This window comes from Psammomys obesus, unplaced genomic scaffold (assembly GCF_907164565.1).
Source record: "Psammomys obesus unplaced genomic scaffold, mPsaObe1.curated_primary_1811, whole genome shotgun sequence".
Taxonomy (NCBI): Eukaryota; Metazoa; Chordata; class Mammalia; order Rodentia; family Muridae; genus Psammomys; species Psammomys obesus.
In genome coordinates, this window is record NW_026596088.1 from 8,508,675 (window position 1) to 8,535,920 (window position 27,246).

Sequence of the window (27,246 nt, forward strand, 5' to 3'; positions counted from 1 at the left end):
AAGAAGAAGAAGAAGAAGAAGAAGAAGAAGAAGAAGAAGAAGAAGAAGAAGAAGAAGAAGAAGAAGAAGAAGAAGAAGAAGAGTAAAAACAGGATCCTCTAGGATGGAGAAGTTGACAAGTGTAGGAAAAGAAATATGAGAAAGGAATAAGGTAAGGGAACATGAGCACAAAGTCCCTGTGTGTAAGACATAATTGTCAAAAAATAATGTTTAAAAAGAAAGAAATGGAAAGACTTACACGAAAAGGCTGACATCTTTCAATAAAATATGTATAATATAAAATGAAGCTGGGAAACTGGGAGCAGTGGGGCACAACAATCTGAAGATCTTGAAAGAGCCAAGGTCAAGAGTCACACACTGCCTGTGCTATAGTCTTAACTCTTGGGAGGCTGAGGCAGAAGGACCAGGACTTCACTCCAAGCCAGAGCTACACAGAACACCTTGTCTTTAAAAACAAACCGTGACAGGCCTCAGCCGGTCCCTAGGACCCTAGAAATGCCAGTGGTGACTCAGAGTTCATCAGGAAATGCACATCATGAGGAGCTGACACTGCTCAGAGCTCTCTGCCTGTCTGTCCATTTGCACTGTCCTCACAAGCGCCCTGGGGGACAGTTGTGCTACCTGGGAAATGGAGGCAGAGGGAGGGCTGATGACTTGCTGGAAGTCACAGAGTTACCAGAACGGACTGGCAAGATTCGCACCTGCCTCTGCCTGGCTGTAAGTAATCCCATGGGCCTCCTGGCATGGTGGCACGAAATTGTCAAAACAACACCAAGAAGGCCAAGGTCAAGGTGAGCTTAGGGCATGTAATAAAACCCATGTAGTAAAAGAAGACAAAAAAAGTAAAAAAAAAAAAAAAAAAATACAGTCTAAGCCTTCATAGTCCTCAGAGCTGGAATCAGTGACAGATTAGGAAAGTAGGGAAGAGTCTAAAATTTATTTCCAATATTTAATTTTTCTGTTTCACCAGACTGATTTTTCTTCTCTCGTGAGCACGTGCTAACTGTACAATTAACAGTTTGACTCAATGTTTTCATGTTTGTAGAGGTTATTCTCGGATCACGTTCACTCTCTGTCTTCTCTCCTCTTCTCCTGACCTCTTCCTCTTCCCAAATAGCTTATTTTCTAAGAGAAATTATCTTCCATTATAAAATAAATATACAGTTTTAGGTAATTTGAAGAACACGTGTAAAATGAGAAAGGAAGAAGAGAAATCCATGCTCTCTTGCCCCGCACCTGAGGAGGAGCTGAGGAGCCGTCCTTTCTGCAGAGTAAGTGCTGGCTTTGGGCGTGAAGGTCAGTGGGCCAGTAGATTTACCAGATGTCGGACTGTGGTATTTTTAGGGGAGTTGAGTCAACCTAGAAGCCACAGGGCGATGGGGGGTATGACAAGCTCCAGGGTGAATTAATTGCAGCTTTTTGCTGCTCACTTCTAAACAGTGTCCCCACAGCTAACGCGAAACAATCTCTCTTTGGAGGCAGCATTCTGCATGGGCATATTTGATCTTGGGGTGGCAAGGCTGGTTACACTGAGACAGAATCGGCAGTCACTAACTTGACCCTGGGTAGGATCTTGATTCCTGGAATTTGGGGCAGTGCTAGAATCAAAGCCAGTACCTTTGCATGCTAGGCAAGCTTTCTCCAACAGAGCTGCACTCTCGGCCCCCAAGGCTTGCTTTCATAGAGCAGGAAAAGCCACATCCTTACAGGGAAAGAAACTACATCAAAATTACCATGGAGTCCCCCAAACAGAGGAAAGGAGGTCTGGCTTGGAATCCCACTAGCTATCAAACCAGCTATCAACCAGGGAACCTGAACAAGACTCTCAATCCATGGAAACCCGGGATTCCCTCATTCATAATGGGAATATGCTACAGTTAGATAAGTGTCACCCCAAATCCCTGGTGACAAGGACTTGGGCCCCGGCCCATGGCTCTATTGGTAGGTGCTATAACCTTCAGGAGGTGAGGTTCAGTAAAAGAAAGTTGGATGCCTGAGACATGTCCTTGAAGGGAATATTGGCACCTTGACCCCCATCTCTTTGTTTCTATTTGACATCCAGCCAAGCTTGCTCCATCACACAAATTCTCCACCATGATGCTCTGCCTCAACACAGGCCCAAAGCAACAGAAACAAGTGACCCTAGATAAAAACCTCTGAAGTTACGAATCAGCATAAACCTTTTCTCTTTGTAAGTTGGTTATCTCCGGTAGTTTGTTACAGTCACAGAATGATAAATCTAACTCATACAGGTTACTAAAAAAGCCTTCAGTAGCGTGCAAGGATTGAAATATGATGGCACACACTACACAGAACATGGTGACTATCCAATAGAACCATGTCTAGATTACATAAAGAATTCAATTGCCATAAGAGAAATGAAAAAAAAATGTAGTTCTTAAGACTGATATTTCAACACATTTTCTTTAGGTTCCAAGGCAAGCTTTGGTTTATGTGTCTTTCATGCGGATTTATGTCTCTACTGGTTAATACTTTCTTTCTACATCTCAGTATACACAGGGAGTGCAATTAGTTAAATTACATGAAGACTGGAATTTCACTGCCTAACACATTGTCCTCTGAGAGTTGGTGTCTTCTAGAATTCAGCAAGCCATAAGCATGAACAAACACAGGCAAGCCCAGTCAGCCACAGCCTGGGGCTTTTTATTTAGCCCCGAATTCCCAGCTGCCAGGGCCAAGACCGAGCCTTTAGAAACATCCTAGGCATCCCAAGAGAGTTTACAGTGTGGCAGCATACCCGAAACCCTGGCAGGGACGATGCATACTACATACATGCTGCCTAAAGAGAGGTGGGAACAAATATTACTTACGGTTAAATATCTCCACCAGTACAGCAAGGTAATAAATAATAATCATTTCCACCCACTCTCGGGGGTTCTGGGGCAGTGTTTGCTCCTCGTTTTCCTTTTGAGTCAGAGACTCATCTATTCCAGACTCACTAAGTGGTTGAGGATGACCCTGAACTTCTGATCTTCCTGCCTCTAGCTCCCCTGTGCTGTGATCACAAGCCTGTGCCATCATGCCTGGTTTTGTGCAGTTCTGGGGATGGACTCAAGGCAATCACTGTATCAATGGAATGACACCCCAACCTCCACTCACTTATCTTGATGGCTTACTCAGATCTCAGCGCAGACAGGGCTCAGATCAAGAAACCCTGGAACTCAGAAACCAGACCCATCAGATGGGGATAGGATTAGCATTGCAAGGTGTCAAATACTGAGTTCCTTCTAAGGCAGCCCAGTACCCTAAAAGGAAAACAGGAATGTCTTCACTCACAAAGGTGAGAAACCCATTTATCTCCGTATAATCTCACATTCTTCCTTATCTCCTCCGTGTTTCCTCGATACTTCAGTCCAGTGAGCTGCTATCAAGTCATCTGTATTAGTACTCTTCCTGTTGCTATGACAAAACATCCAGACCAACGCAATTTAAGTAAGGATGAGTTGATTTAGCTCATAAAGGCAGGCTACCGTCCATCAGGACAGGGAGGTCATGGAGACAGGAGATTGGAAAGGCAGCTGGTCACCCTGCTCTCAAGTCAGGTAGTCAAGAGTGATGAAAGCTGCTGTTAAGCTCACTTCCTCCCTTGGATACACTCAAGCCTTGGGCCCAGAGCTGCCATTGGCTTTTATGATGAAATTTGAGGCAAAGAAAGCATAAATTCTTTACACTGAGTAGCTAGAGACAAGGGCCCCAGAAAATGCAATCAGGACAAGTTTTGAGACAGACCGTCCAGTCAGGAGTGCTTCTCGATTCTCGGATTTAGGATTCAGTCTGGAAAGTCCATTCAGGCGGTGGAGGTATCTAGGGTCTATCTCCTCGGACTCTAGGTCAAGAGCTGTTGCTGCTGTTTTGCAGTCTAGAGTTTTAGCACACATGCAGAAGGGTGGAATGGGCCTTTGTCTCTTGGCTTCCGCCAATGGACACTCACTGGCCACGTTCCTTTATTTCTTCCTGTCTCCATCCTTTGTATCTAAACTTAGGACACCTCAGAGTTCCCTTTTTATGAATGAAAATAACAGGAGCCCTCAGCACTGCTAATTACTGCTGCGGTGCTGAGCCATTTAACTCTCCAAACTGCGCCATGTTAGTCTCACCATCCCTGTTTTCCAGAAGACAAAGCAGGCTCAGGAAGACAAGTGACTTCCTTTCTTAGTTAGTTATTTTCTTTCCTTCTTTATTTTTGAGACAGATTCTCTGCACATAGCCCTGGCTGTCCTGGAACTCACTCTGTAGACCAGACTGGCCTTGAACTCATGGAAATCTGCCTGCCTCTGCCTCTTAGTGCTGGGATTAAAGGTTTGCACCAGATAACACATTGCATGCCTGAATGGAGGTCAGAGGACAGCTTTCTAGAGTTGGTCCCTCCTTCTACCGTGTGGGTCCTGGGGACAGGACAGTGGTCATCAGGCTCAGTGCCTTTACCTGCAGAACTATCTAGCAAAATCAGTGACTTCTCTAAATGAAACCGTAAGGTCTGACTCCCCTCCCAGGGATTTTTTGTTTTGTTTTGTTTTTGGTTTGTTTTACTGTTTCAGTGATGTAGGGATATTGTGTCAAAGTCTGGATTAGAAGGGTAACATTGTCAGCGTGAGAAAATGCCTTCAATAGTTTACAAAGGTCATTTCAGGGTATCTCCCAAGACACTGACCCAAAGCGCACCACTGGGAAATGAGGCAAGCATATGGCTAAAATGTACAGATTCAGAAACCTCCAGTAGGAAAACAACCAGATCAGTGTAGTCAAGCTCATGGGAAAGAAGTCGGCCATGAGGGCAATGTTTATAACTCAGGGTTAGGGGAACAAAACAAGACGAAACACAAATGTGCGAAAACAGCTGCCCTGTAATACAGTCTTGTGGATATAAAAATCAGAGACATAGCCATATCATCACAAAAACTGACGAGAGGCATGGCAGCTAGAAACCCATGGGACCCACAATAGCCAAAGCAGGGGAGGCAGGGCTGGGAACGCTGCTCAGTGGTAGAATCTGCTTTTAGTGTGTGTGAGACCCTTGGTTCAGTTCCAAGTATCATGAACAAATAAATAAATAAATAGGTAAATAGATAGATAAATAAATAAGCAAATGAAGGAAGGAAGGAAGGAAGGAAGGAAGGAAGGAAGGAAGGAAGGAAGGAAGGAAGGAAGGAAGGAAGGAAGGATTCACACTTGCCAGTTTTAAAACTTGCATGACGTTGCCTGAGAATGGATAGGCTTTGTGATGGGCAATCTTGACCATCAACTCCACTGGACAGAGAAATACCGAGGAGACCAGTGAAACACACTGCTGGCAAGTCTGTGGGTGCTTCTAGAGAACAGCTATGGGGTAACCAGCGCTGGGTGTGGCGGCCCCATCCTTTATGCTTGGAGCCGAGGTGGGAACAATCCCTGCTAGTGCCGTTCTCTCTCTCCACTCTCCTCTCTCTGCTTCTCAGCCACCATGATGTAAGCTGCAGTCTCCCCACCACAATGGGCTGAAACTTTGGAAATCATGAGCCAAAAGAAATCCTTCCCCATTAAGTTGGTTATCTCAAATGTCTATCAGAGTAGTAGAAGGAAAAAAAAAAAAAACTGACACAGACTTCTAAGTCGATGGAATCAAACTGAGTGCCCTCAAATAAACCCTCATAGCAACAGTTAACTGACTTTCAGCAAGGATGTTAAGACAGTTAATGGGAAGAGAGAGTTCTGAATAACTGCTGCTAGGCAAATAGCTACACGCACAAAAAGGAAGCTGGACCCTTGCCTTACACAAACACAGAAAATAATCCAAAGCAAGTGGACATGCCTGATCCCAACCCTGAGGAGGCTAAGGCAGCCTGGACCACATACACATAGCCAGACTGGGCTATGGACTAAAACTCTAACTCAGGAAAACAACAACAACAAACAACAACAATGAGGCCAGCATGGTGTTGCATATTTTTAACCTATGCAATGGAAGGAAGAGGAAGATCAGGAGGTCAAGGGCATCCGCAGCTACAAAGTGAATTTGGGCTATCTGAGACCCTGTCTCAGAAACAAACAAAACAAATAATAAATCAATAGGTAGGTAGGTAGATAGACAGACAGACAGACAGACAGATAGGATATAATAAAAATAATTAACCCAAAATTAGTTAAAGTCTTAAATAAATGTGTTAAAACTTTAAACCCTTGGAGGTTGTGGGGGAATCAGAAAAGTTCAGTGAGCTTGGATCAGGCTGGTTTCTTGAATATAATACTAAGGGTTCAGGCAACAAATAAAAAAAGACTGTGGGATGGAGGACTTTTGTGCCTTAAAGAAAGAGACAAGAGGCTCGTGTGTAGTTCAGCACTGAGGAGAGAGAGGCGGGAAGACTGCTGCAAGTTCAAGGCCAGCCTGATGGACATGGAGAGTTGTGATCTAGCTAGGGCCACATAATGAGACCCTGCCTCAAGTTAACACACAAACAACAACTATAAAAAGCAAAGGGGCAAGTGAGGAAAGATATTCCACAGAACTGAAACCATGTATTTGAAAAGGAACTTGAATGCAAAATACGCACACATTAAAAAAAAAAAAAAAAACCTTTTACTAATTAATACAAACAATTTGTTTAATTTAAAGGGACAAAAGTTCTATACTGAAAGAAGATACACTAATGGCCAGCAAGCTCAGAAAAGATCCTCAACAGCATTAGTCATCAAAAAAAAAAAAAAAAAAAAAAAACAAAACAAATCAAGCCGCAGTGAGACGCCATCTGCCACTGACTACAATGACTGTAATCTAACAGAGAATACTGAGTCATGTTCACATGTAAACACTTTCCCACTTGGCTGGTGGGAACGTGACCTGTCTTAGCCACACTGGAGAGCACCCTGGGAGTTCTTCAGGTGAAGACACTACAGTTAGCACACGGCCCAGCAATTCCATTCCTAAATAAATACCCTAGAGCAGTGAAAATGAATGTCCACATGGAATCTTGCAAATGAATTCTTACAGTAGCGTTAATGCTAATAGTAAAAAAATTCAAAATCCTAACTGTTACATGCCATAATGGTTACCCTCTTTTGTCTACTTAATGAAGTCTAGATCACCTGGGATCTGGTCCCCTGAGCATACGTGTGCGGGATTGCCTCTATGAGGTTAACTGAAGTGAGAAGGCCCTCCCACCGTGGGTGGTACCATTCCCTGGGCGGAGACCCTGGACTGCCCAAGGAGGAGAAAGTATGCTGAGCCCAAGAAGCCACTGTTCCCTGCTTCCTGGCTGGGTACACAGCGAGACGGGGTTCTTGAAGCTACTGCTGTCAGGATTTCTCCTTCATGATAGGCTGTCCCCTGGAACTGTGAGCCAAAATAAACCCATTCTCCAGTAAGTTGCCTTGATCGGGGTATTTTCATCACAGCGACAGAAAAAGAAGCTTCACCGTGGACATTGTTCTCATCTGAGTGTCTCTAAAATGGGGGTGAGGTGGGGGTGGGGTTACAATGTCCACTGTTCAGAGAAGAAAGCCAAAGCTCAGAGAGACTGAGTTAGCTTATTTACAGTCACACGGCCAGTAAGAATCTGTGGACGCGTTAGATCAAGTTTCCTTTGTTTTATAGTCAGCATATCAGGACAGCTGAACAATCAGGCAGGTTCCGTGTATGGCTCAAGCAGACACAGCTACAAAGCTTCCAGAGCCGGTCTTGAGGCCCCTGTGTTTCTGCCATTATCAGCTGCTCTTCCTGACAAATCTCTGCATGTTGTGAAAGAAAATGAGGTGAATTGATGTTTAGGTGACAACAGAACAAATCATATGGCCCCTGAGTGTCAGCCAAGGCCTCCTGCTCAAATGATGCCACGCAAAGCCCTGTAAAGTTTCCCGGTACAGGTGTCAGTGGAGCATGTGGAGCTTAAGAGCTTCCGTATTTTCATTTCTTCGCTTCTCATGAAGAGATGGTGCTGGTCTGGTAAGCACACGGACGTTCAAGTACAGCAAAAGGCCCTGGTCTGTGCTTTGCAGCCTGCAGCCTCCTTAACCCTGTGCCTTTAAAGGCACCCAAGCTTGGACTAATGAGAGTCAGATCTGAAACCTGGCAGACACTTTAGCTGTTTGGATTCTAAATTTAGACTGTCAGGGTGAACACTGTGAGTCAACAGGCTCACAGAGGGGCGGGATGGCCATTTGGCAGGTGGCATCCTTGCTCTCTAAGGCCACTAGGCATAAAGGATCATGTGCTTTGAGCCCTTGGCAATGGGACCGGAGGCTAGATCCTGACAGATGCTATAGGAAACACCATCAGTTCTCCTAGGCACTGTAACTCTGTAGGTGACAGCCACACACACTGCAGCAATATGAGAGGCAGAATGGGGGCTCCGGGGCCACCTCTTTGCAGTGTGGCCTTGGGTATACTGTCTAACCTCTCTGTGAGTCAGTTTCCTTATCCATACCATCTGGTCAGCTATGACTGCTGCAGAGGAATGTGTGAAGATGAGGTAGCTGAACAGCTGCGAGAGATGCACTTGCTTCAGGACACACGCACAGCAAATGGGACCCTTGTCACCACTGTAAAAACTGAGGACCATAGAAAGGACAGATCAGTCCCTGGAATCACATTGTATAAAACGACCTTGCTGGGGGCCAAAGGGTCCAAAACATGGTGGGGGGGGAAGACCCTCAATATACACAGCAGGAAGAAAAAGAAATTTTAAAAGGAAAAGAAAAAGAAATAAAAAAGGAAAAAGTCAGGGCTGAGGATGCAGCATGGTGATAGAGCGCTTCAATCTGCTATGGAAGGAAGGAGGGGGAGGGGAAGAGGGAGAAAGGCAAAAAGTGGGGAGAGTCGGGAAGAGGGAAAGGGAAGGAAAAAGCAGACACCAGATCATCCTTGCTCTCAGGGACTTTACCGTCTAGTGTGACCCCATCAACAACCAATGAGACAAACAACTAAAATGGGTGATGAGTCGCACGGTGTGTGAATTCCATCTCAGGGAAACTGCTGCAGCAAAGTAGAAATGACCGCAGGGACCCAACAGGGAAAACTTACCATCAGCGACACACAGTGAATGGGAGCTCACGAAAGAACGAGCACGGTTCTATCTAAGACCTAGCAGATGGTCCGCACAAAGCCCAGTGACAGGGGGCCTGGTCACCCCGGGTCAGCTTCCCACACCCTCCACTGTGGCCAAGGCCAAATGCAGCCACATGCTTCTTTATTTCCAGGGCTGTGAAGAAGAGACAGCTCCAACTCCAAGAGACATGTCATAAGACAAGATGAGGGGTGGGCACCGTTATGAACCAACCCTGTTGCACGAATGTTAAGGGAACAAGACAAGCACATGAACGAGCGAGCCAGGGAAGCCAGGAGGGCTTTCTGAGTAGGGGCAGGAAATAGGACTGGTGGAGGTGAGGAAGCTGGTGCATGCATCAGTAGGGCAGGATCCCGTCCCAAGTCACCCCGCTTGCTGCGGAGGCCTCTGGCCTGGCCCTTGGTTTCTGTTTTGCTGTAGCAGTCTTACTGAGATGGAATCCACACGCCATACAACCCATTCACTTAAAGCAGCCAACTCAATGACTTTAGCAAATTCACAGAATTGTACAATCGTGCACATTATTAGTATTCCAACATTTCGTTCCCCAGAGACAAGCCCTGGCCAAGCATGATGATGCATGCCTGTAATCCCTGAACTTGGAAGGCTGAAACGGGAGAAATGAGAGTTTAAGGCCAGTCTGGGCTACATATCAAACTCTGTTAGGGGAAGGAAGGGAAAAAGGGGGGGAGTGGGGGAAGGAAGGAGGAAGAAAAGGAAAAGAAAAAAAATAAATGAAAACCCAGCTATGGTGCCCATAGTTTCAATACTCTTTTGGTGGGAATGGGAGGATCCTTTAGCTACATGCCAAGTTCCAGGTTGGGGCCTTGCCTAACAACAGCGAGGGAAGGAAGGGACCCCCCCCCCCCAGTCCTGCTGCCCCTCCTGGCCCCGCACTTTCTGCCAGCTCTGGGCACTCCACATCCTCATCATGTGCAATGGGAGTCTCCTGCGTGCAGCTCTCCTGGGTAGAATGTTTTCGAGGTTCATCTTTGGCTTCCTCTCAGGGTGCTGCTGCCATTTCCACACTGACTCCAGTGGGTGCCCTCTAAAAGGCCTCAAGTCTACCCCTCCCTCAAGTCCTCCTGTCCTTGGTCTGATGGGAAAGAAAGCTGTGAGGCTGGTAGAGAGGCCTGCCTCCGTAGAAAGGTCTCCATCTTCAGCTCAGGTACTTTCACTGCCATGACCCAGGGCAAGTGATTTAACCCCTGACAGTTTCCTCCTGTGAGGCTTGGAAACAATATGTGTAAAGTGCCTGGCACACAGTAGGCACTTAGGAAATTCAAGCTTTTATGGGGACCAGGGACCTTTGAAGACCTCCAACACGTAGCAGCTAAGGGTCTATGCCATCCTGTGTGCTGGGCCAAGGCAAGGCAAGTGTGACCTCTCCCTGCCCTTCCATTAGCTCTAGCTTTCTCTGTCCCTTAGCTACCCTACTATAGTCTCCCCAGTGTAAGCAACTTCAGCATCTGGTATTCTTCAACCCTGAGACTGAAGTCCCACACTCAACAGCAACACTTGGTAAGCTTTAGAGCTCTGGCCATGCAACATATCTGCTGGGGGCCAGCACGCAGGTGAGCCTCTCTTCTGTTGGTACAAACATTTTCTGATCCACCCAAGGGTCCCCGCTAGCTGGTACACTGCAGAGCTGGGCCAGGGTCTCAGATCTTGGACATTTTAAAGCCAAATGAAATGGCATCAGTGAGAAAAGCCTCACAAAGGAAGGTCTCCGATCCACCGCTATTACTGGGATTCCGTAGCTAATCCATAGTATTCAGGCTCTGCTGATGTGGCCACAACATATTCTCCACTGAGAATAAACCCACATTCTCTGGCTGGCAGCCCGATGCGGCCTTACAAATCTTCCCCGGGAGGTTCTCATTTGTAGCACTGAGAGCCACAGCTTTAGGGAGACTGCCTGGAATCAAAACTGTATTTTGGGAAGGTGGAGGCAGAAGGCTCTGGAGTTCAAGGTCATCCTCAGCAACATAGAGAATTTGAGGCCGGTCTGGGTTACGTGAGCTCTAGGCTTAAACACACACACACAAACCCACAAAACATCAACAGCAAAAACACAGTGTTTTGCTGACTTTAAAAAAAAAAATCACTAAAATGATCTCCCATCCTCTGTGCCAACCATCTGTCTGACACCATACATGCTATTGTACTCATCATCACAGGGGACTTCTGCAACCAGCCCTAACTGCCTCCATGTCACACAGGGGAAACTGAGCGTCGGGGTAAGAGTCACTAGCTTGTGTCTCCACTGAGAGGAAGAGGCAGAACTCTGGTTCTGGGAGAAACCAAAGCCAGTGTGTTTGATAACAACACACTTTTCCCAGATGTTGGAATGTAACAGGCTCCTTTTATTGGCCACTAAATATGAGCTACATATCATTCTGGATTAAGGACCATGCGCCCCCATCCCCACCCCTAGAGCGAGGGACGATCATTGGTACCACCATTTCCATTCCTGTGCTATACTGATGGAGTCACAGAGAGGTTAAGGCAATTGCTCAAAGTTGCCAGCTGGGACATGGAAGACCTAGTCCATCTGGTTATATCAGTTACTGTTCCCATTGTTGTCACAAAGCACCTGACAAAAGCAACTTAAGGGAGAGTTCCTTTTGGCCCACAGCTACTGTGGAGGCACTCATCATGGTAGGGAAGTCACAGCAGCAGCAGCCTGAGACACAAGAGGCAGAGAGAGAGAATTAACAACGCTGATGCTCAGCTACTGTCAGTCCAGGACCCTGCCCATGCAATGGCATCACCCACAGTCAGGATGGGCCCTCCCTCCAAAACTCCCTCTCAGAAATGCCCAGATTGTTTCCATGGTGATTCTAAAATCCTCCCTAGACCATCACGAGCCTTCCTTGGGTTTGTAGATTTTACAAGAGGCTTCAGCATTCCTGAGTACAAAGAATGCTTAACAAGGCAGGTGGGTGGGTGAAGCCTCAAATGAGACGGGAAGAGTTCATTTGCATACACAAATTTAAGATACTAAACTTTAAGGCCAAACCATTAAAAAAGGAAATCATCTCTGATTGAACTTTGTTCCCGACAGAACAGGCCTGCAAGCATTTCAAGAGAAGGCAGGTCCCAGCCAGGCAGATTTTTGCAAATTTTAAAGAAAAAGAATATATGTGTGAAAGATGACGTCATCCTAACATTCCCCACACACTGGCGAGTCTTAAAAATAAAACCGATGGAAAGAAGACATGAAGTCATTAGATATCTCTTAACCAAATTCTTATTTCTTTTGTAGATTAAAGTGAAGAACGAATTAACTTTTGAGGCGGTGAGAAGAAAAAATAAGTAAGATTAAATTGAAATGACACCTTAGATTTAGACGTATTTCTTAGTAAAGAGTCATAGCATTATCAAAACAACGACCTCATTTAGAATTACAGCTGAGACATGATCATTCTTATTTTACAAGGAGAAGAAATGAAGCACAGAGATGACATCACCCAGCCGAAGCCCCATAGCGGGTTGACGGCACTGACGATAAATCCATGCAACACCAGGAATAATAATTCACATGGTGCTCCTAAGTGTGTGTATGTGTGTGCCCCTCTGTATTTGTGCAGACTCTTGTATGTGGACATGTTGTGTGCTCCTATATGTGTGCGCGTCTGTCTGTGTGTTGCTCCTGTGCATGGATGTGTGTGTGTGTGCACGCGTCTGTATGTGCATGTGTGTGCAGGCACACTCGTGCCTGCCTGGGGTACAGATTAGTCCGGGGCCTTTCATAAGCTGTGCAATCGCTTTACTACTGAGCCTTATCTCCAGCCCAAGAACATTCTTGAAACTCGAGGGAAATTGTACGGGCATGAAAAGAAGTTTCCCTGGCTCCCGTGCCTGGCCCCCGGCTGCTGCCCCTTCCCTCCAGGAGGAAGGGCTGCTCTAAGGGGTTAGCATTGTAGTTTCTGAAAGGTCAGTGCTCCCTGGGCACCACACGGTCCTTTTTCTCAGCGAGATCAAATCTCAGCTTCAGAGAGGTGTGCTTCCAAGAAGTGTGTTTAATCGTGAGGACGCAGTATCCCTGTTTCCTCTGCTGCTGTGGCTTCTGGGAAGCTCAGGGCTGTATTCCCATTTACTGTGGGAACATAAGGAGATCATTGTTGACCACTGCATGATGTATAATGGGAGGGCTTTGTTTTCTTTTGGACAGGAAAGTATGTAACAGTTTGTACTTCTTCCTCTTGTCTCTAAGAAGAAGAGAGCACACACCGTCTGTTGTTACACGGTGCCTACCTTCCGGGACTCTGGAGTGGGGCGCTACAGTCCACCACTGCTCACTGAAATTTGACGAGAAAGCAAGTTTTAAGTGTCCTTACCACACACACGCAAATGACAGCTCTGGATGACACTGATGTGTTAGCTCTGCTAGTTACGGCAAACATCAAGCAACATCTCTTCTTTTCTTCTTTTTCTGACAGGGTCTTTCTACCTAGCCTTTGCTGTCCTGGAACTCACCACGTACACGCTAGGCTAGACATGCCTCCCCAGTGCTGGGATAGAGTGTGCACCACTACACCTCTCATGCCATCCGTCTTTCCATTAACCAAAGTAGCAGGCTGTGCACTTTGAATATACACCAATACAAAAACTGACAGTTTTTGTCAGTTAGATATTTTAAATACATCTTCAGCGCCTACAGGTCTTGTACTATTTTGCCAAGTGCTTTTATTCCCACAACCTTAAATCCTTAAGTCAGTTGCCACATTTGCCTGAAGTTACTGTGCATTTCTGTGACTGCTACAAGTCACTGGAGTACGGAATGGGTGCTTAGGAAGTATGCGGTAAAATACTTCCTTTGACAGATTTTACCACCCACACCTTCTCTTCTAAATATAATGCCATAGAGTCATTTAAAGCTTATTTGTTCATATATAAAAATGCAAACCCCTCATGAAAAAGTTACTGGTGTGTGTGTGTGTGTGTGTGTGTGTGTGTGTGTATCTGTCTGTCTGTCTCATGCACAATAGATTCTAGTGTTATGGGAACAATTAACATGATTTTTGGTTTTGGAGTTTTGCCTGCCCCTTCTTAGATTGTCAAATAAAATGTGGACATGGCAGCCTCTAAGTGAGGCCAGTATTTTTAGGAACAAACACCTGTATTAATACACCTCAGACTCTTTGTGCTTTTCTTTCTTCTATCTCTATTTCCTTTCTTTCTTTCTTTCTTTCTTTCTTTCTTTCTTTCCTACTTTCTTTCTTTCCTGCTTTCTTCTTTCTTTCCCTTTCTTCCTTTCTTTTCTTTCTTTCCTACTTTCTTTCCTTCCTTCTTTCTTCTTTCATTCTCTCTTTCTTTCTTTCTTTCTTTCTTTCTCTCTCTCTTTCTTTCTTTCTCTCTTTCTTTCTTTCTTTTTTAGATTACTGTTTCTCAACCTATGGGTATAGGCCCCTTTGAGGGACACCTATCAGATATCCTGCATACCAGGTATTTATGTTATGACTCCTAACAGCAACAAAATTACAGATATGAAATAGCAATGAAACATGGTTGGGTAGGGTCAATACAACATAAAGAAGTGCATTAAAGGGTTGCAGCATTAGGAAGGCTGAGAACCACTGCTTTATATAAAACATCTTAGGCCTGGGGAGATAGCTGGGTTGAAAAAGCGCTTCCTCTGCAAGCAGGAGGGCCTGAGTTTGGCTCCCCAGAACCCACACTTAAAAAGCCAGGGCTATAACTCAGCACGGGGAGACAGAGACAGGTGGATCCCCGAGGCTTCTTGGGGCTCCCTAGCTAACCAGTCTAGTCTGCTTGGCCACTTTGGGCAAGTGAAAGACCCCCAACTCTATCTGAAAATCAAACCAGACTCCTAAGCAATATAAGATGGAGAGCAGCTGAGAAATGATAGCTGAGTCTGTCCTACGGCCTTCACGCGCATGCACACGCTCATGCATCTATAAACACACAAATGAATGGGTGAAAACACACACACACACACACGCACACCACTTTTAAAGCTGAGCATGTCCAGAGGCAGCTGCCTATTGTCCTCATAGTCCTAGCTGAGCATGCCTAGAGGTGTCTGTCTAAGGACACCCTGAGTAACCCCACCTTCTACCCCTCCTGAACTATGCCTAGCAGAGACGCTCGGCAATGCTCCTGCCCCTAAGGTGTTTTTCCCCACGGAGATGCGTGGGCTTTTTGAATAAAATCCCCCACACCTCCCTCTGTAAAGAAAGCACTGCTCCGAATGTGACTGACTCCCTTGCCCTCCGCACCCGCTCCAGGGAATAAATCTTTCTCTACCCTTCAATTTTTCAGCTGTGTTTATTCTGGCCTTGTGCTCACCACAGTATGAGCCCATTGGGCTTAGTGAAGGGTATTCACATACAAAAAAAAAAAAAAAAAAAACATGTGAAACCAATCACTGACAAAACACAACTGGAAATATACTACTATTTGGGATGGGATTTGTGACCGAGTCTCAAGGCATCTTTGGACTGCTCTGGCTGAAATTCTAAAGACACACATTTAAAAATAATTTGTGCACCTGTCCTGCTGGACAGAGACTGGAGAACTTCATACTGTTTCTATCTGGGACAAGAATGTTGTCTGGGACAGTAGCCTCTGACTCTGTAACCTGAGACCTAACCACACGTGACCAGAGTCTACCCTGACAGCTGATGTTCCTCCCAGAGACTCGTTGCCCACAAGAGGCTGCTCGGACGACACGTGTGGTAAACTTATGCACACTGTGAACACCACGATGAGGCAAGAACACTTTAGAGCAATATTTGCTTGTAAGATTTCAACGCAGATGGAAATTTTTAAATGACATTCAAAACTACCTTCACCTGCCATGACTCCACTTTTTTCTTCAAATCTAAAGGGCAGTTTGCTTGTGCTTAGTAAAAACCGCCACATAGGAGGTCTCTGAGGCGTCACTACAGTGTCACCTAGGCTAGGGAAATCTGGTTTTCTGACCCTGCATAAAATGATTTGCCTGGTGATACCTGAAGGAAGCAAGAAGTTCTGGGTAACTCAGGGAGTGCCCGGCTGCACGCTGCTCCTCTTTACTCAGCCCCAACCCAGATCCGTCCACACAAACCCAGACAGGAGGACTTCTGATGCCCTAGTAACAGGAAACTGGCCATGCCGTGTGTCGTGTTTAAGACAAAGTCTCAGAAGTGTGGCTTTGATGATAAAATGCACGAGAGCAGCTCCCGGGGCCGGGTTCAGCTCGATGGTACGGTGCCCGCCCGCCTGGGATGTAGGACCCTGGGTTCCAGCTACAGCACCACAGAAGAGGACAGAGCGGGGAGCTTGCGCCTGCATCAGTCCCTAAGGAAGCGATAGAAGGTGAGAAAATGAAGTCGCCACTGTTCACACATGTCCAGAAGCGCACACGCGTCCATGTGGGGCCAGAGTTTGGCACTGGGCGTCTTCCTCAATCCCTCTCCACCCTAAGTTTGGACAAGGTTTCTCACTGAACCTGGGGCTAACCAACTGGCAGGAAGAGCTGGCCAGCAAGCCCCAGCAGGTCTTCCATCTCACCCTCCCCAGAGCTGGGGTCACAGGTGGGCCAACTCTCCCCCATGTCTATGTGAGTGCTGGAGATAAAATTCAGGTCCTCACACCTGCCTGGCTTTACCAACTGAGTCATCCCACTGGCCCCGTGGGCAAGTCCTTAGACCTACCTCTCTGGCCTCTGTTTGTTTCTACTGTGACATGAAGCCCAAGAGCTTCATGCCTCAAATCCATGTGTGTAGACCACTGTTGACACTCTGGGCAACACAGTGAATAAGATAAAGACTGTCCTACCTGGAATCCACAGAGTTTGAGGCCTGTCAGTCGAAGGAAACAAACACCAAGTCACTCAAAAGCGCACACAGATATCTCAACAACACTACTGCGACCGTGAGAAACATTCATGGCCGCTGTGTGCCAGGACTCCTTCTAAAGATCATCCACGGGACTCCTTTAACAGCTGGATGTGACAGGAACGTTATTACTGGTCCCATTCTGAATGGGAAAACTGAGGCCCAGTGAGGTCAACGAGATCAGGGTCACATAGACGGAAGTGGTAGCTAGAGTCCTGGGGCAGTTCTGCCACTAATACTGTCCTGCCTCCTGACTGGCCGTGGACCTGAGACACTCTTCCAACATTTTAGTTTTATTTGAACTGTTCTCTAGGGCCATTTCAGAACCTCAGCATAAAGGGCAGCCTCACACTGCATCAGCATCATATTGGGATATCTATTGAAGACCCTGTCTTCCAAGAGGCAGAGCCTCCTGGAGCTCTCTCAAGGTGACAAGATGGGAACAGCTGGGACTGCAGATTCTACTGTGCTCTCCTGCTGGCACTCAGTCCACTCTATTCTTCCTGCTTCACGGCAAGCCAAGCCCATCAATCAACCAGCAGCGAATCAACTCCAAAGAATACAGAGCAGCAGCAATAAATAGGTGCACTGTGCTTCCTGTGACCTTTAAACTGATTACAGCCCTGTCTGAGTCCCCAGTTCTGAACCGAACTGAAATGCCAGTAGGGCTAAAGAAAGGCCAGGGTTGGGCCAGTCCAACAGGAGCAATTGCTGAAGTTGCTTCTCTCTCTCCCTTCCTCCCTCTTTGCCCCCTTCCCTCCCTCTCCTTCTTCCTTCCTCCCTTTTTCTTCCTTTCCCTTTTTTCTCTTCTTTCCTTTTTGTGCGCATGCTCCTGTGTGTGTGTTCATGTGCTATACGTATTGCTGTGCATATGTACACATATATGCTCACGCATGTGGAGGGCAGATGTAAAGTTGGGTATCTTTCTTCACCTTATTTACTGAGACAACATCTCTGGGTGACTCCGAAGTTCACCGACTAGACTGGACTGTCCTGTTGGCAAGCTGCAGAGACCCTGCACTCCCTAGCTGGCAGCACGGGGCTTATGGCCTTACACTGCTGCATTTGGCTTTTCACTTGGGTTCTGGGGACCCAGCTCAGGTCCCCGTGCAAGCACTTCACTAACTGAGCCATCTCCCCAGCACCACCCCCATTGTCTTTTATTTTTAAACTTTAAACGATTGCCAAAAAAGGGAGGAAACCAAAAATCCCCCCATGATTAGTATGCTGGTATTCATTCGGCTATGTTCTTTTTCCAGGACAAAAATATACACACAGATAAACAAGGGGACTTAGCGATCCAGAGTGCAGGCTCACAGAAACCCCACCGGCTGCCATCTGCAAGCTGGGGAGGAGTGTAGAGGGCTGTATACCTGTGTGTTAATATGCCCACACACGTGTTGAGATAAGGGGTGCATGTGTATGTGGTAACACGCCTCGAGTGTGGTGAGGTGGATCAGGAGCTTGAGAGCTTGAGAGCTCACAGCTCACAGCTGAAGCCTGAGGATCAGCAGCCGTCCGTGTATTCAGGCAGTCGATTCAACCTTCCTCACCCTTCATCCTATTCGGGTCCTCACCACCAGAGAGAGCATCTGTTTGTTCAGGCCACAGGTTCAAACTCACATCGGCATCGGAACACCCTCACAGCTTATACCCTGAAATGGCACTCACCCGCCCTCTGAGCATCCCCCAGCCCAGGCAAACTGACACACAGAATTGCCCATGGCCAAAAGGAAGATGGGAATAAGGGTCAGACTGAGGGTCAGACACAGGCCAGGAGCTGGGGAGAGTAAGTACCTGCCTGCTCTGCTCTTAACACAGCTCCCCAAATCACAGCCCTCAGATACAAGATGACACAGAAGTTGTTCTCGAAGGGGGGAAATGGCCATGTGAATTACATCCTGCGGACTCTCTATCGGGACACACACACTCACACACACACACACAAACACACACACACACACGTACACACACAGCATAGACAAGTTCTGCAGGCCTCTGAGTTTCCCTCTTGAGCTCAGGTAAAGGATTAGCGTTTTGGTAAATAACCTGTGGGGTTGGGGTGGGGTGTGGGGGCTGCCACTCACTCTTCTGCTCTTGTTTGGCCCAGAAGATCTTCACCCGCTGGCGGATGTGCTTGTCCTCGCGTAGCTTCTTCTGCCACTGGCGCAGCTCCTGAATCTCAGGGTCACAGCGGACCTGGAAAATGCCAGAGCTCAGCCTAGCCGCCTCTCTCCACACTTCCACATGCCCCCTTAACAAGCCTGCCTGGGAAAGCCTTCCGTGGCTGGATGTACCATGACTTCCTTACACTTTTTCTTGCAGCACTGGGGCTCAAACTCCGGGCCTTGTGCGTGACGGTGCTCTACCATTGAGCTATGCCCCAGCCCTGGTCTGATGCATTTTTGAGTCTCAGAAAACACTGTTCTTATCTACACGCCAAAAGCCTGTTTCACCCTTAAGCATAAATGAGATTTTGAAGATCTGCTATACTAATGGTATGTTGAGAACGTTCTATAGAAATAGCCCATAGAAAAATAATATGTGTAATTCTAAGTTTTCTCCATCTTATTTGAAAAAAAAGAAACAAGTGAGAATGTTTTAGATAATATATCTCATTTCACCTAAATAATTAATTAGTATCATTAATATCCATCAATTAAATCTACTCATTAAAATCCAAAATCTTGTTATTTCAACATATAACTAATATAAAAATTATTTATGACAGGCAGGCATGGTGGTAAATGTCTATAATTTAGCACTTTGGGAGGATGAGGCAGGAAGATTGTGAAGTCAAGACCAGAATGAGCAGCAAGACATTCCCCCAGCTCCATTTCATAGCCGTAAATGGAGCATCTTCTTCCTTCTATATCTGCACTACTTAAATTGCTCTGTCTACTCCTGAGCTGTAAACAGCAAAGCCCTGGCTCCACCCTGGCACCTGATTAACCAAGATGTGGTGGCCGATTCCCAGAATCCCGGTGCTCAGGAGGTAGAGGCAAGGGGGTCAGAAAGTCATGCTTATCTTCCAACCACACAGAGTCCAATTTGAGTCCAGAATGAGATTTTATCGAGGTAGGAATGATTGGGGTCCATTCTAAAGATGAGAAAAGTAAGCTTAAGAGACAGCAGATGCCATTCCAGGGAAGGGTGCCTGTGCAGAGAGCGCAGCATGACCAGGTAAACTCTTAAGCACAGCCTCTCACCCCTTCTCCATCCAGAGACATCCTTCCATCACCCTCTTGCTGGAGAGAACGCTCAGCAGAAAGTAGACTCCAAGCCTAAATGTGTAACTATGTGTCAAGCTTATTCTGAAAGAAAAGCTAAAGTTGCTGAAGAACAATAGGGGAGGAACCATGCACAAGGGCCAAGGAAGTTGCCATGGTAACCCTTACACAGCGCTTGGGATTAACTGTTAAGGGTGACCACTCTGTGGGTTCTCTTTCACAGTCAACTTTACACATTAAAATGAAGCTATAGCTTTATACTCTGGGGAGGAGTTCCTTGTTGTGGAATTAGTATGTAGATCTGGGGAAGCCACACACTTAAATGCCAAGGTCAGTGGTCTCCCATATAGTAGCCACACCCATCTTTCCAGGGTTCCCAGATGCCTGCATGTTCTTCTCTTCTAGAACCCAAACCTTGACTTGCTAGTTCACTGGGCAGGAACAGGTCGGATGGTGCAGAAGCAGAGCAACCAGAAGCTGTGGTGGCAATCTCAGGTGCAGGCAGGACCCAGTGTACAGGAAGGAAGTGAAGACAACTCAGGGAGGGGTCAGGGGCCAGCATGGTTGGTCCAAACGGGAGCTGCTCCCCAACCCTGCAAATAGGTCCGTCCTGTGGAGGCTACCTACCTAGGGTTTCTCTGCTTTCTCAAGCCACCACTGTTGGATATTGAGACTTCCTGCTCAATCACTGAGCTTCCTACTGGGGTCACAGCAATTGTCAGGAAAGCCACACAAACATTTGCTTTCCCCCAGGACACAAATAGTCCATGAAAGGCCTGGGTTGAGTCATGTTTGGCCATTAGATCCCTCCCAGCCCTGGGGCCAACCTTCCCTTTTCTGCCTCCTCTTTTAGTACAAGGCCTGTCTCTTGTCATCTTTTGGTAGGTTTACCTAGCAAGGGTGAGTGTTGGCATTTTAGAAATTACTTCAAAAGGAAATTATGTGCCTATTAATCAGTACCTCCCCATTCTCTCTTCTCCCCATCCAACCACTTATCTGCTTTAGGCTCCAGAGTGGCTGTAGATTTACCTATTCAGGATACTTCACAGAAGTGCAATCATTTGCCCATTCACTGTTACCGTCTGGGTTATTCACTCATACAGGGCTTCATGACTTATCCCGACTCCTTTTTGGATAAGCATCATCCCATTGTGTAGCTAATACTACAGTATGATTAGCCATTTGTCTCATCATGGACATTGGAGTTACTGCTACCTTTTACTACTGTGTACAGGGTTCTGTGAGCACCTGCCACACCAAGTTTTTGCTTAAACATCCATTTCCCTACAGTTGTTTGACTGAGACCTACGTCACAAACAGAAACGCCTGTTTGCCCATCCATTTAAAGGCCGTGTTCATCCACAGGACCCTACAGACAGGACGGTGTGGTCACCTCTGCGGGGCGAGAGACTTTTTTCCCTGACTTTCTTCATTCTTCCCCAGGTGCCGTGCACCTTGGCAGAACGAAGTGGCAGCAGCCTTGTTGGTGAAGCTCTCGTTGCCGGGTGACCCTGGAGCACGAGAGAAGGCTTTTGTGAGCTGGGAAGAGCAGGCGCCATTGATCTGGGCTAATCCCGCTCAGTATTGTCACAGTTAGGAAAGCGCTTCAGATGCCAGGAGTTGTGCCCATCAGCAAATACCAGAGTGCAGTGTGGTGTCAACGCGCAGCAGTTTCCCTTCCCCGGGCTTCCCAGCACTTTGTTTTGAAGTCACCGTGGCAAGTCAGCCTGTTCTTCCAATGTGCACAGGGATATGACTGCTGTTAAGGACTTGACTTTGGTGCACAGATCAAACAAAACAGATGTTTTTTGATGCAAGTGTCAATTTTTTTTATTTGTTGTGATCTATTTATCTATAGTTATTTATTTTGTCAAACCCAGGGCTGTGCACATGCTAGGCAAGTATTCTACCACTGAGCTGCAGGCCAAGTCTGGCTGAAACTGTCTAATTCTTCCAGTTATGTATGACTGGGCAATTCAGAGAACTGTACTACTTTAGAATGGCAACTCTGGGCTATGAAGATGGCTCTGTGGGTAACAGCACTTGCCATTCAAGCATGAGGAACTGAGTTCAAATATCCAGAACGTTATAGGTAACGTGCACCTATAGCCCCAGTATTCCTACAAGATGGAAGACAGCCACAGCAATATCCTTGGGAGCTGGCATACCAGCAAATGACAAAGAGTTCTCTTTCAATTGTTGTGGAAAACAAGTGGTGGCCGCAGAGGTTGTCCTCTGACTACCACAGGAGCTGTGACAAGTGCATTCCCCTCTCCCACCACACGGACAGACAGGCACACCATATGTATAAACAATGGGAAGAAAAGGGAAGGGGCTGGAGGGGGGAGCGAAAGGGTAAGGAGTCCCCAAACCCAACAGTCTGAGACTGAATCTCAGCTCTTCACAATCTTAAGTAAGTCGCTTATGCCCTTGGAGCCTCAATTTCTTAATCTGTAAAATGGATTTGGCATAAGAGCAACACCTAAAAGGCAAATAAAACATGTCCACATAAGCTCTCTTTGTGTCCGCCGTTCTTAAAATCAACTAGTAAAGAAAAGAGTGGATCCATCTATGACGGTGAATCCTCCAGTTTTCTTGGCTGCTCAAAATCAAGTGGCAGAGGGACCAATGACTCAATCAAAAGCGCGGTCTTGTCCCAGGAGTTTACGGAGCACTGAGCACATACACGATTCTGTGATTTCATAACTTTGGGCTCTGGCCAGCTGGTACAGAGGTTCTGGGGGTTGTGTGGGGTGGAGGAGGAAAGCGATGGCTGATGGGACTCTTCAGTCGCCCTTCATAATCTCCACTTCCCAACTGCTCTTAGCTCACTTGTTTTCCCTGCGTCTTGGCAAAACAGACAATCACATAGCAACAGCTGCCCTTGCTTGTTCCCTAGAGCTTTCCTAATTGCCTTGAAGGAAAGTGCCTAATCCACTGCAGTTACTGGAAGGATGCTGGGGGAGTGATGGAATGGAGAGGTCCTTCAGTGATGGTCACCCATGCCAGCCCTGAGGTTGGCATGAGAAGCCTCCCAGAAGCAGTCCAGTGATTATGTGAATGAACTTTACATTCAAGAGAAAAACATTTTCCACATGTAGGAGAGAGGGTGGGGGCAGGGGATTACATTTGCAAAACTCCACCACCTAATAAAAGTGCCAGAGCTCATAACTATTGAGTTCCGCCTTCCCTTCTTAAGGAAGCTTGGGAGAGTTCTTTTCAGATCTTTGGCAAAACCAAATCAGAGCAGAGCAGAGCTGACTTCTCATTCTAGAAGTCACTAGTGTTTCCTTTCGTGTGTCCAGTGCTGGGCACGGTTACTCAAGTCCACCTGCACTGCAGAGCGCCTCAGGGTGGCTCGGTCTAGAACCCTGCTCTGGGGCAGCACTGTGAATGGTGGGTATTGGCGCACCTGCGAACAGCCAGTTTAGCCAGTGGGTGTGAATGGCGCGTTAAAAACCTAACGAGGGAGGGGGAGATGGCTCACTTGGTAAGGTGCCAACAGTGTGAGGATGATGACCTGCATTTGGACCCCAGTGCCCTGTGAAGTCAGGTGTGGCGGCACACGCCCGTACCCTCCTCAGCACTGGAAGGTGGTGCTGCAGGATAGACTGGTCACCCGGGGCCTTCTGGCCAGCCAGGCTAGACAACCAGGGCAGTCCGGGCTCAGTGCAAGACCTTGTCTTAAAATCTAAGGTGGCTGCTTGAATCAAGGCCTGGCACTTTTCTCCGGGATAGAGAAGACTCTAGCTGACTCTTGGCATGTGTATACTGAATGTACTTAAAGAGTCAACACTATTAGATGCAACGATCTTTCCTAGTAACAAAAATTCTGTGATGAAAAAAATTAACGTGGACAGCAATAGAGGAAGAGGCTCAGCATTGAACTCCGGCCTCCACGTGCACATGTGTACACACACAAACACAGTCATACACACATGACACATACATTTACACACAAAAACAATCTAAGGAATAGAAAATAACACTTTTTCCTTTATTGCCAAGGGCATCTTTATCCCTATGTGTTTAACGTTACAGACTACTCTATCAACCGCTCATGATGGCAGGTCACCTTTTAAAAGACAATTTATTTCTTTTTAAGTTTTTCCTGGAGCAAACCACTTTATTCAGCACTGAGAACCCAGCCTGCTGGAGAGTCAAATTGGAGCCAGTCGCTACACCCAAGGCTCGGCCTTCTGAGGACAGAACAGTGTTACCCAAAAACCTAAATAGCTCTATGCCTTTGGCCCCCCACCTGTGTCTGTCCACGCTGCTGGGGTTTGTTTCTTGGACTCATCTACGCACACGATGCTGCAGGCAACCGTGCTACTGCTGCGTCACAAGTTTTGTGAAATTCACCTACTGGAGAAAATATGAGGTAGGAAAAAGCCAAAAAAACTACAGAGAAGTGAAGCACCAGGTGGCCTGGAGACGCCACCCCTGCTGCTCTTCTGCAGGGAGGAAGGTCCTTTCCACGAGAGGTGGGGGAAAGTAGGGAGCACACTGGCGAGGCTATGACACCCAAGGGGCACAAGCTGGGAGGAAAAGAGGCTGGGGAAGCCAAGCGGAAGACGGCTCCCAGGATCTGGCACAGCAAGACTCAAAGGGAGGGAGCAGCCCACTGGAGGGAGGAGAATGCTTCATCATTTTTTTCCCCTAAGAGTTAGGGACCCAGCCAGACCCCAGGGCCTCCTGCATGCCCATTCCCTGGCACTCACACAGGCTGACGTAACTGGTAGGCCCCAGAGCCTTACTGAGGGAAGTCTGGTGAGCCAACCCTGTCACGGACACCAATGGGGAAGGTGAAAGGTTTGGTTCCTAGAGCGGTCACCTTTTATTTTTGGATTAGTGTTTATATGGTATCTCTTCTCAATGTTTTGCTTTCAACTACCTTGGTCGCTTTGTGTTTTCTGGACCTCTAGCATGGAGGCTATCCTCTCATGACCCAGTCTGGAAACCATGGGACAAGCGGTTCTGTGTACATTTGCTATGGTTCCCTTGCCTGGTTTTATTTAATTTTTCATGCTTTTACATATACCTCTTCTTTCCTGATTTCCGGAGCACCCAGTTTCTGCATTCCAGTTGTTTCTTTCTACTCATTTGTTATTTCTCATTCTACTCTTTGTTTTATTTGGTTGGTTGGGGTTTGGTTTGAGTTCTGTTGTTCTTTTGTCACAGTGTCTTGCTTATGCAGCCCAAACTGGCTCGCATTTAATATCCTCCTGCCTCAGCCTCAGTTTTCTACATGCTGGGACTATAGTTGTGCAATACTGTGTTGGTGGCACATGCCTTCAATCCCAGCATTTGGGAAGCTGAGACAGGAAAATACTAAATGTGAAGAAGCCATCCTGGGTTACATAGTAAGTTTGTGGTCAGTCTGAACAATAGCAAAACCCTCTCCTTCTCCCCCTTTTTTTCCTGAGATGGGGATTTAACTTACTATGTAGACCAGGCTTGCTTTGAACTCACATAGGCCCACCTGTCTCTTCTTCCAAGAGCTGGGATTAAAGGCATGCACGGCTGCATCCAGACGTGAAAACCCATCTTTAAGAAAGTCGCTGTGATATAATAAATAAATTGAAACTCATCATAAAAGTCTCCTCCCACATGACTTGAGCTGGCTTTAATTCTAATCTCCTGGTTCTTGTCTCTTATGTCACCACCTGACGTTTTGGTGTGCTGCTCTTTCTGAGGGGCTAATGCCTGCTTACGTCTCATTCTACATGGCTTTCCTGCACCTCCTTCCTTGTGGGTTCATTTCCCTCTATTTAAACTCATCTCTCAGGAGTTCTGGGGGGGGGGGGCATTTGGGAAAGGCATATTTATAGCTCCTGAGTGATGGGTGAGTGGGTAGGTAATTCTAGGTTCCATGTTGTTTTCCCCCTTGATCAGCAGACTCTACACTTCGCTGTCTAGGACATTTGTTATGCCCTAGGGCTGATGAGAAGTCTATAATCACTCTCTGGCTTTTTCTTTGTAGGGAATCTGCTGCAAGACAGCTTTGAGGATTGTGTGTTCTATGGCTGTACCATGAAATATTTTCAGCGGCCATGTCTTTATTCAGTTCATTCGGGATCCATGTCTTTCAGGATCCTCTAGAAATCTGGCTTCTCCAGCTATTTATTCCATGGCCCACTCTGCAGTTCTGAATACACTGACATGGGACCATCTTATTTTGTTGTTTCTTAACTGCTCTTCCTCCTAACCCCTCAGCTTCATCCTCTCTCCCAGACTGACTCTAATTGCTCCCCCAGCTGTGTCTATCAGAGACGCGATCATCCATCCTCTGTACCGTCCAAGAATTTGCAAGTTCAAGGGCTCCAAGCCAAGCCTGTGAAATCAGCGTGCCACAAAGGTTTTGACACACTCTCCGTTAATGCTGATGTACACTGAAACTTGAAGGACACTGCCTGTTTTGTTGTTTTCTGTGCCAGTGTGTCTTGCTTTTAAACATTTTTTCTCATTTGTTTGTGCGGTGCTGGGGCCAGACCTATGACCTCACACATGCTAGGCAAGCGCCCCACCACTGGGCCATCTTTGCCCACTCACTGGAGTCACTTTCATCTATGAACGTTGCACTTAGCTCCTTTTCAAATCTGAATTCCCCTTTTTTCCATACTGACTTGTTCTTTCAGCGTGGTCTATATTTTGCTCTAGTAAATCTATGTAATCATTGTAAGCATACTTCCTTCACAAACTCAAATTGCTATGCTTGAGGGTCTGAATGCTCCAGTCTGTGCTGCTTGCTGACTCCCCTCTTCTTTGGTGGCTCATTTTTAAAATCAGGATTTTGTAAACTTTTGAGGGTCTTAGTTCCAACTCCAAATTTATCCACATCTGAGGTCATGTCTATAGCTAGTAAGCTTTCTTATTGGAATAAAGAAAATTGTAAATATTGTTGGTTTTGTGGGCCATGAAGTCTCTTTCAAACCCATTCAATGCTGCCATTATAAGAGCAGCTACAGATAATATGCTAAATGGGTGTGGCCACACACACACAAAGAGAAAAAAGGGGGAAAAAAAACTTTATCTGTAGCCATGTTGGATGGCACAGACCTAGAATCACACACACACACACACACACACACACACACACACACACACACACAC

General features: G+C 46.6%; 1 protein-coding gene across 1 annotated transcript in view; it reads right to left on the minus strand.

Annotated features, from left to right (window-relative positions):
• The window catches only part of Iqck (IQ motif containing K), a 105,741-nt gene that overhangs the window by 8,258 nt on the left and 70,237 nt on the right, over positions 1-27,246 (minus strand). The window contains exon 8 of the mRNA XM_055627377.1: positions 18,991-19,102. Within this exon, the coding sequence (XP_055483352.1) occupies positions 18,991-19,102 (112 nt within the window). The remainder of the gene's footprint in view (positions 1-18,990; positions 19,103-27,246) is intronic.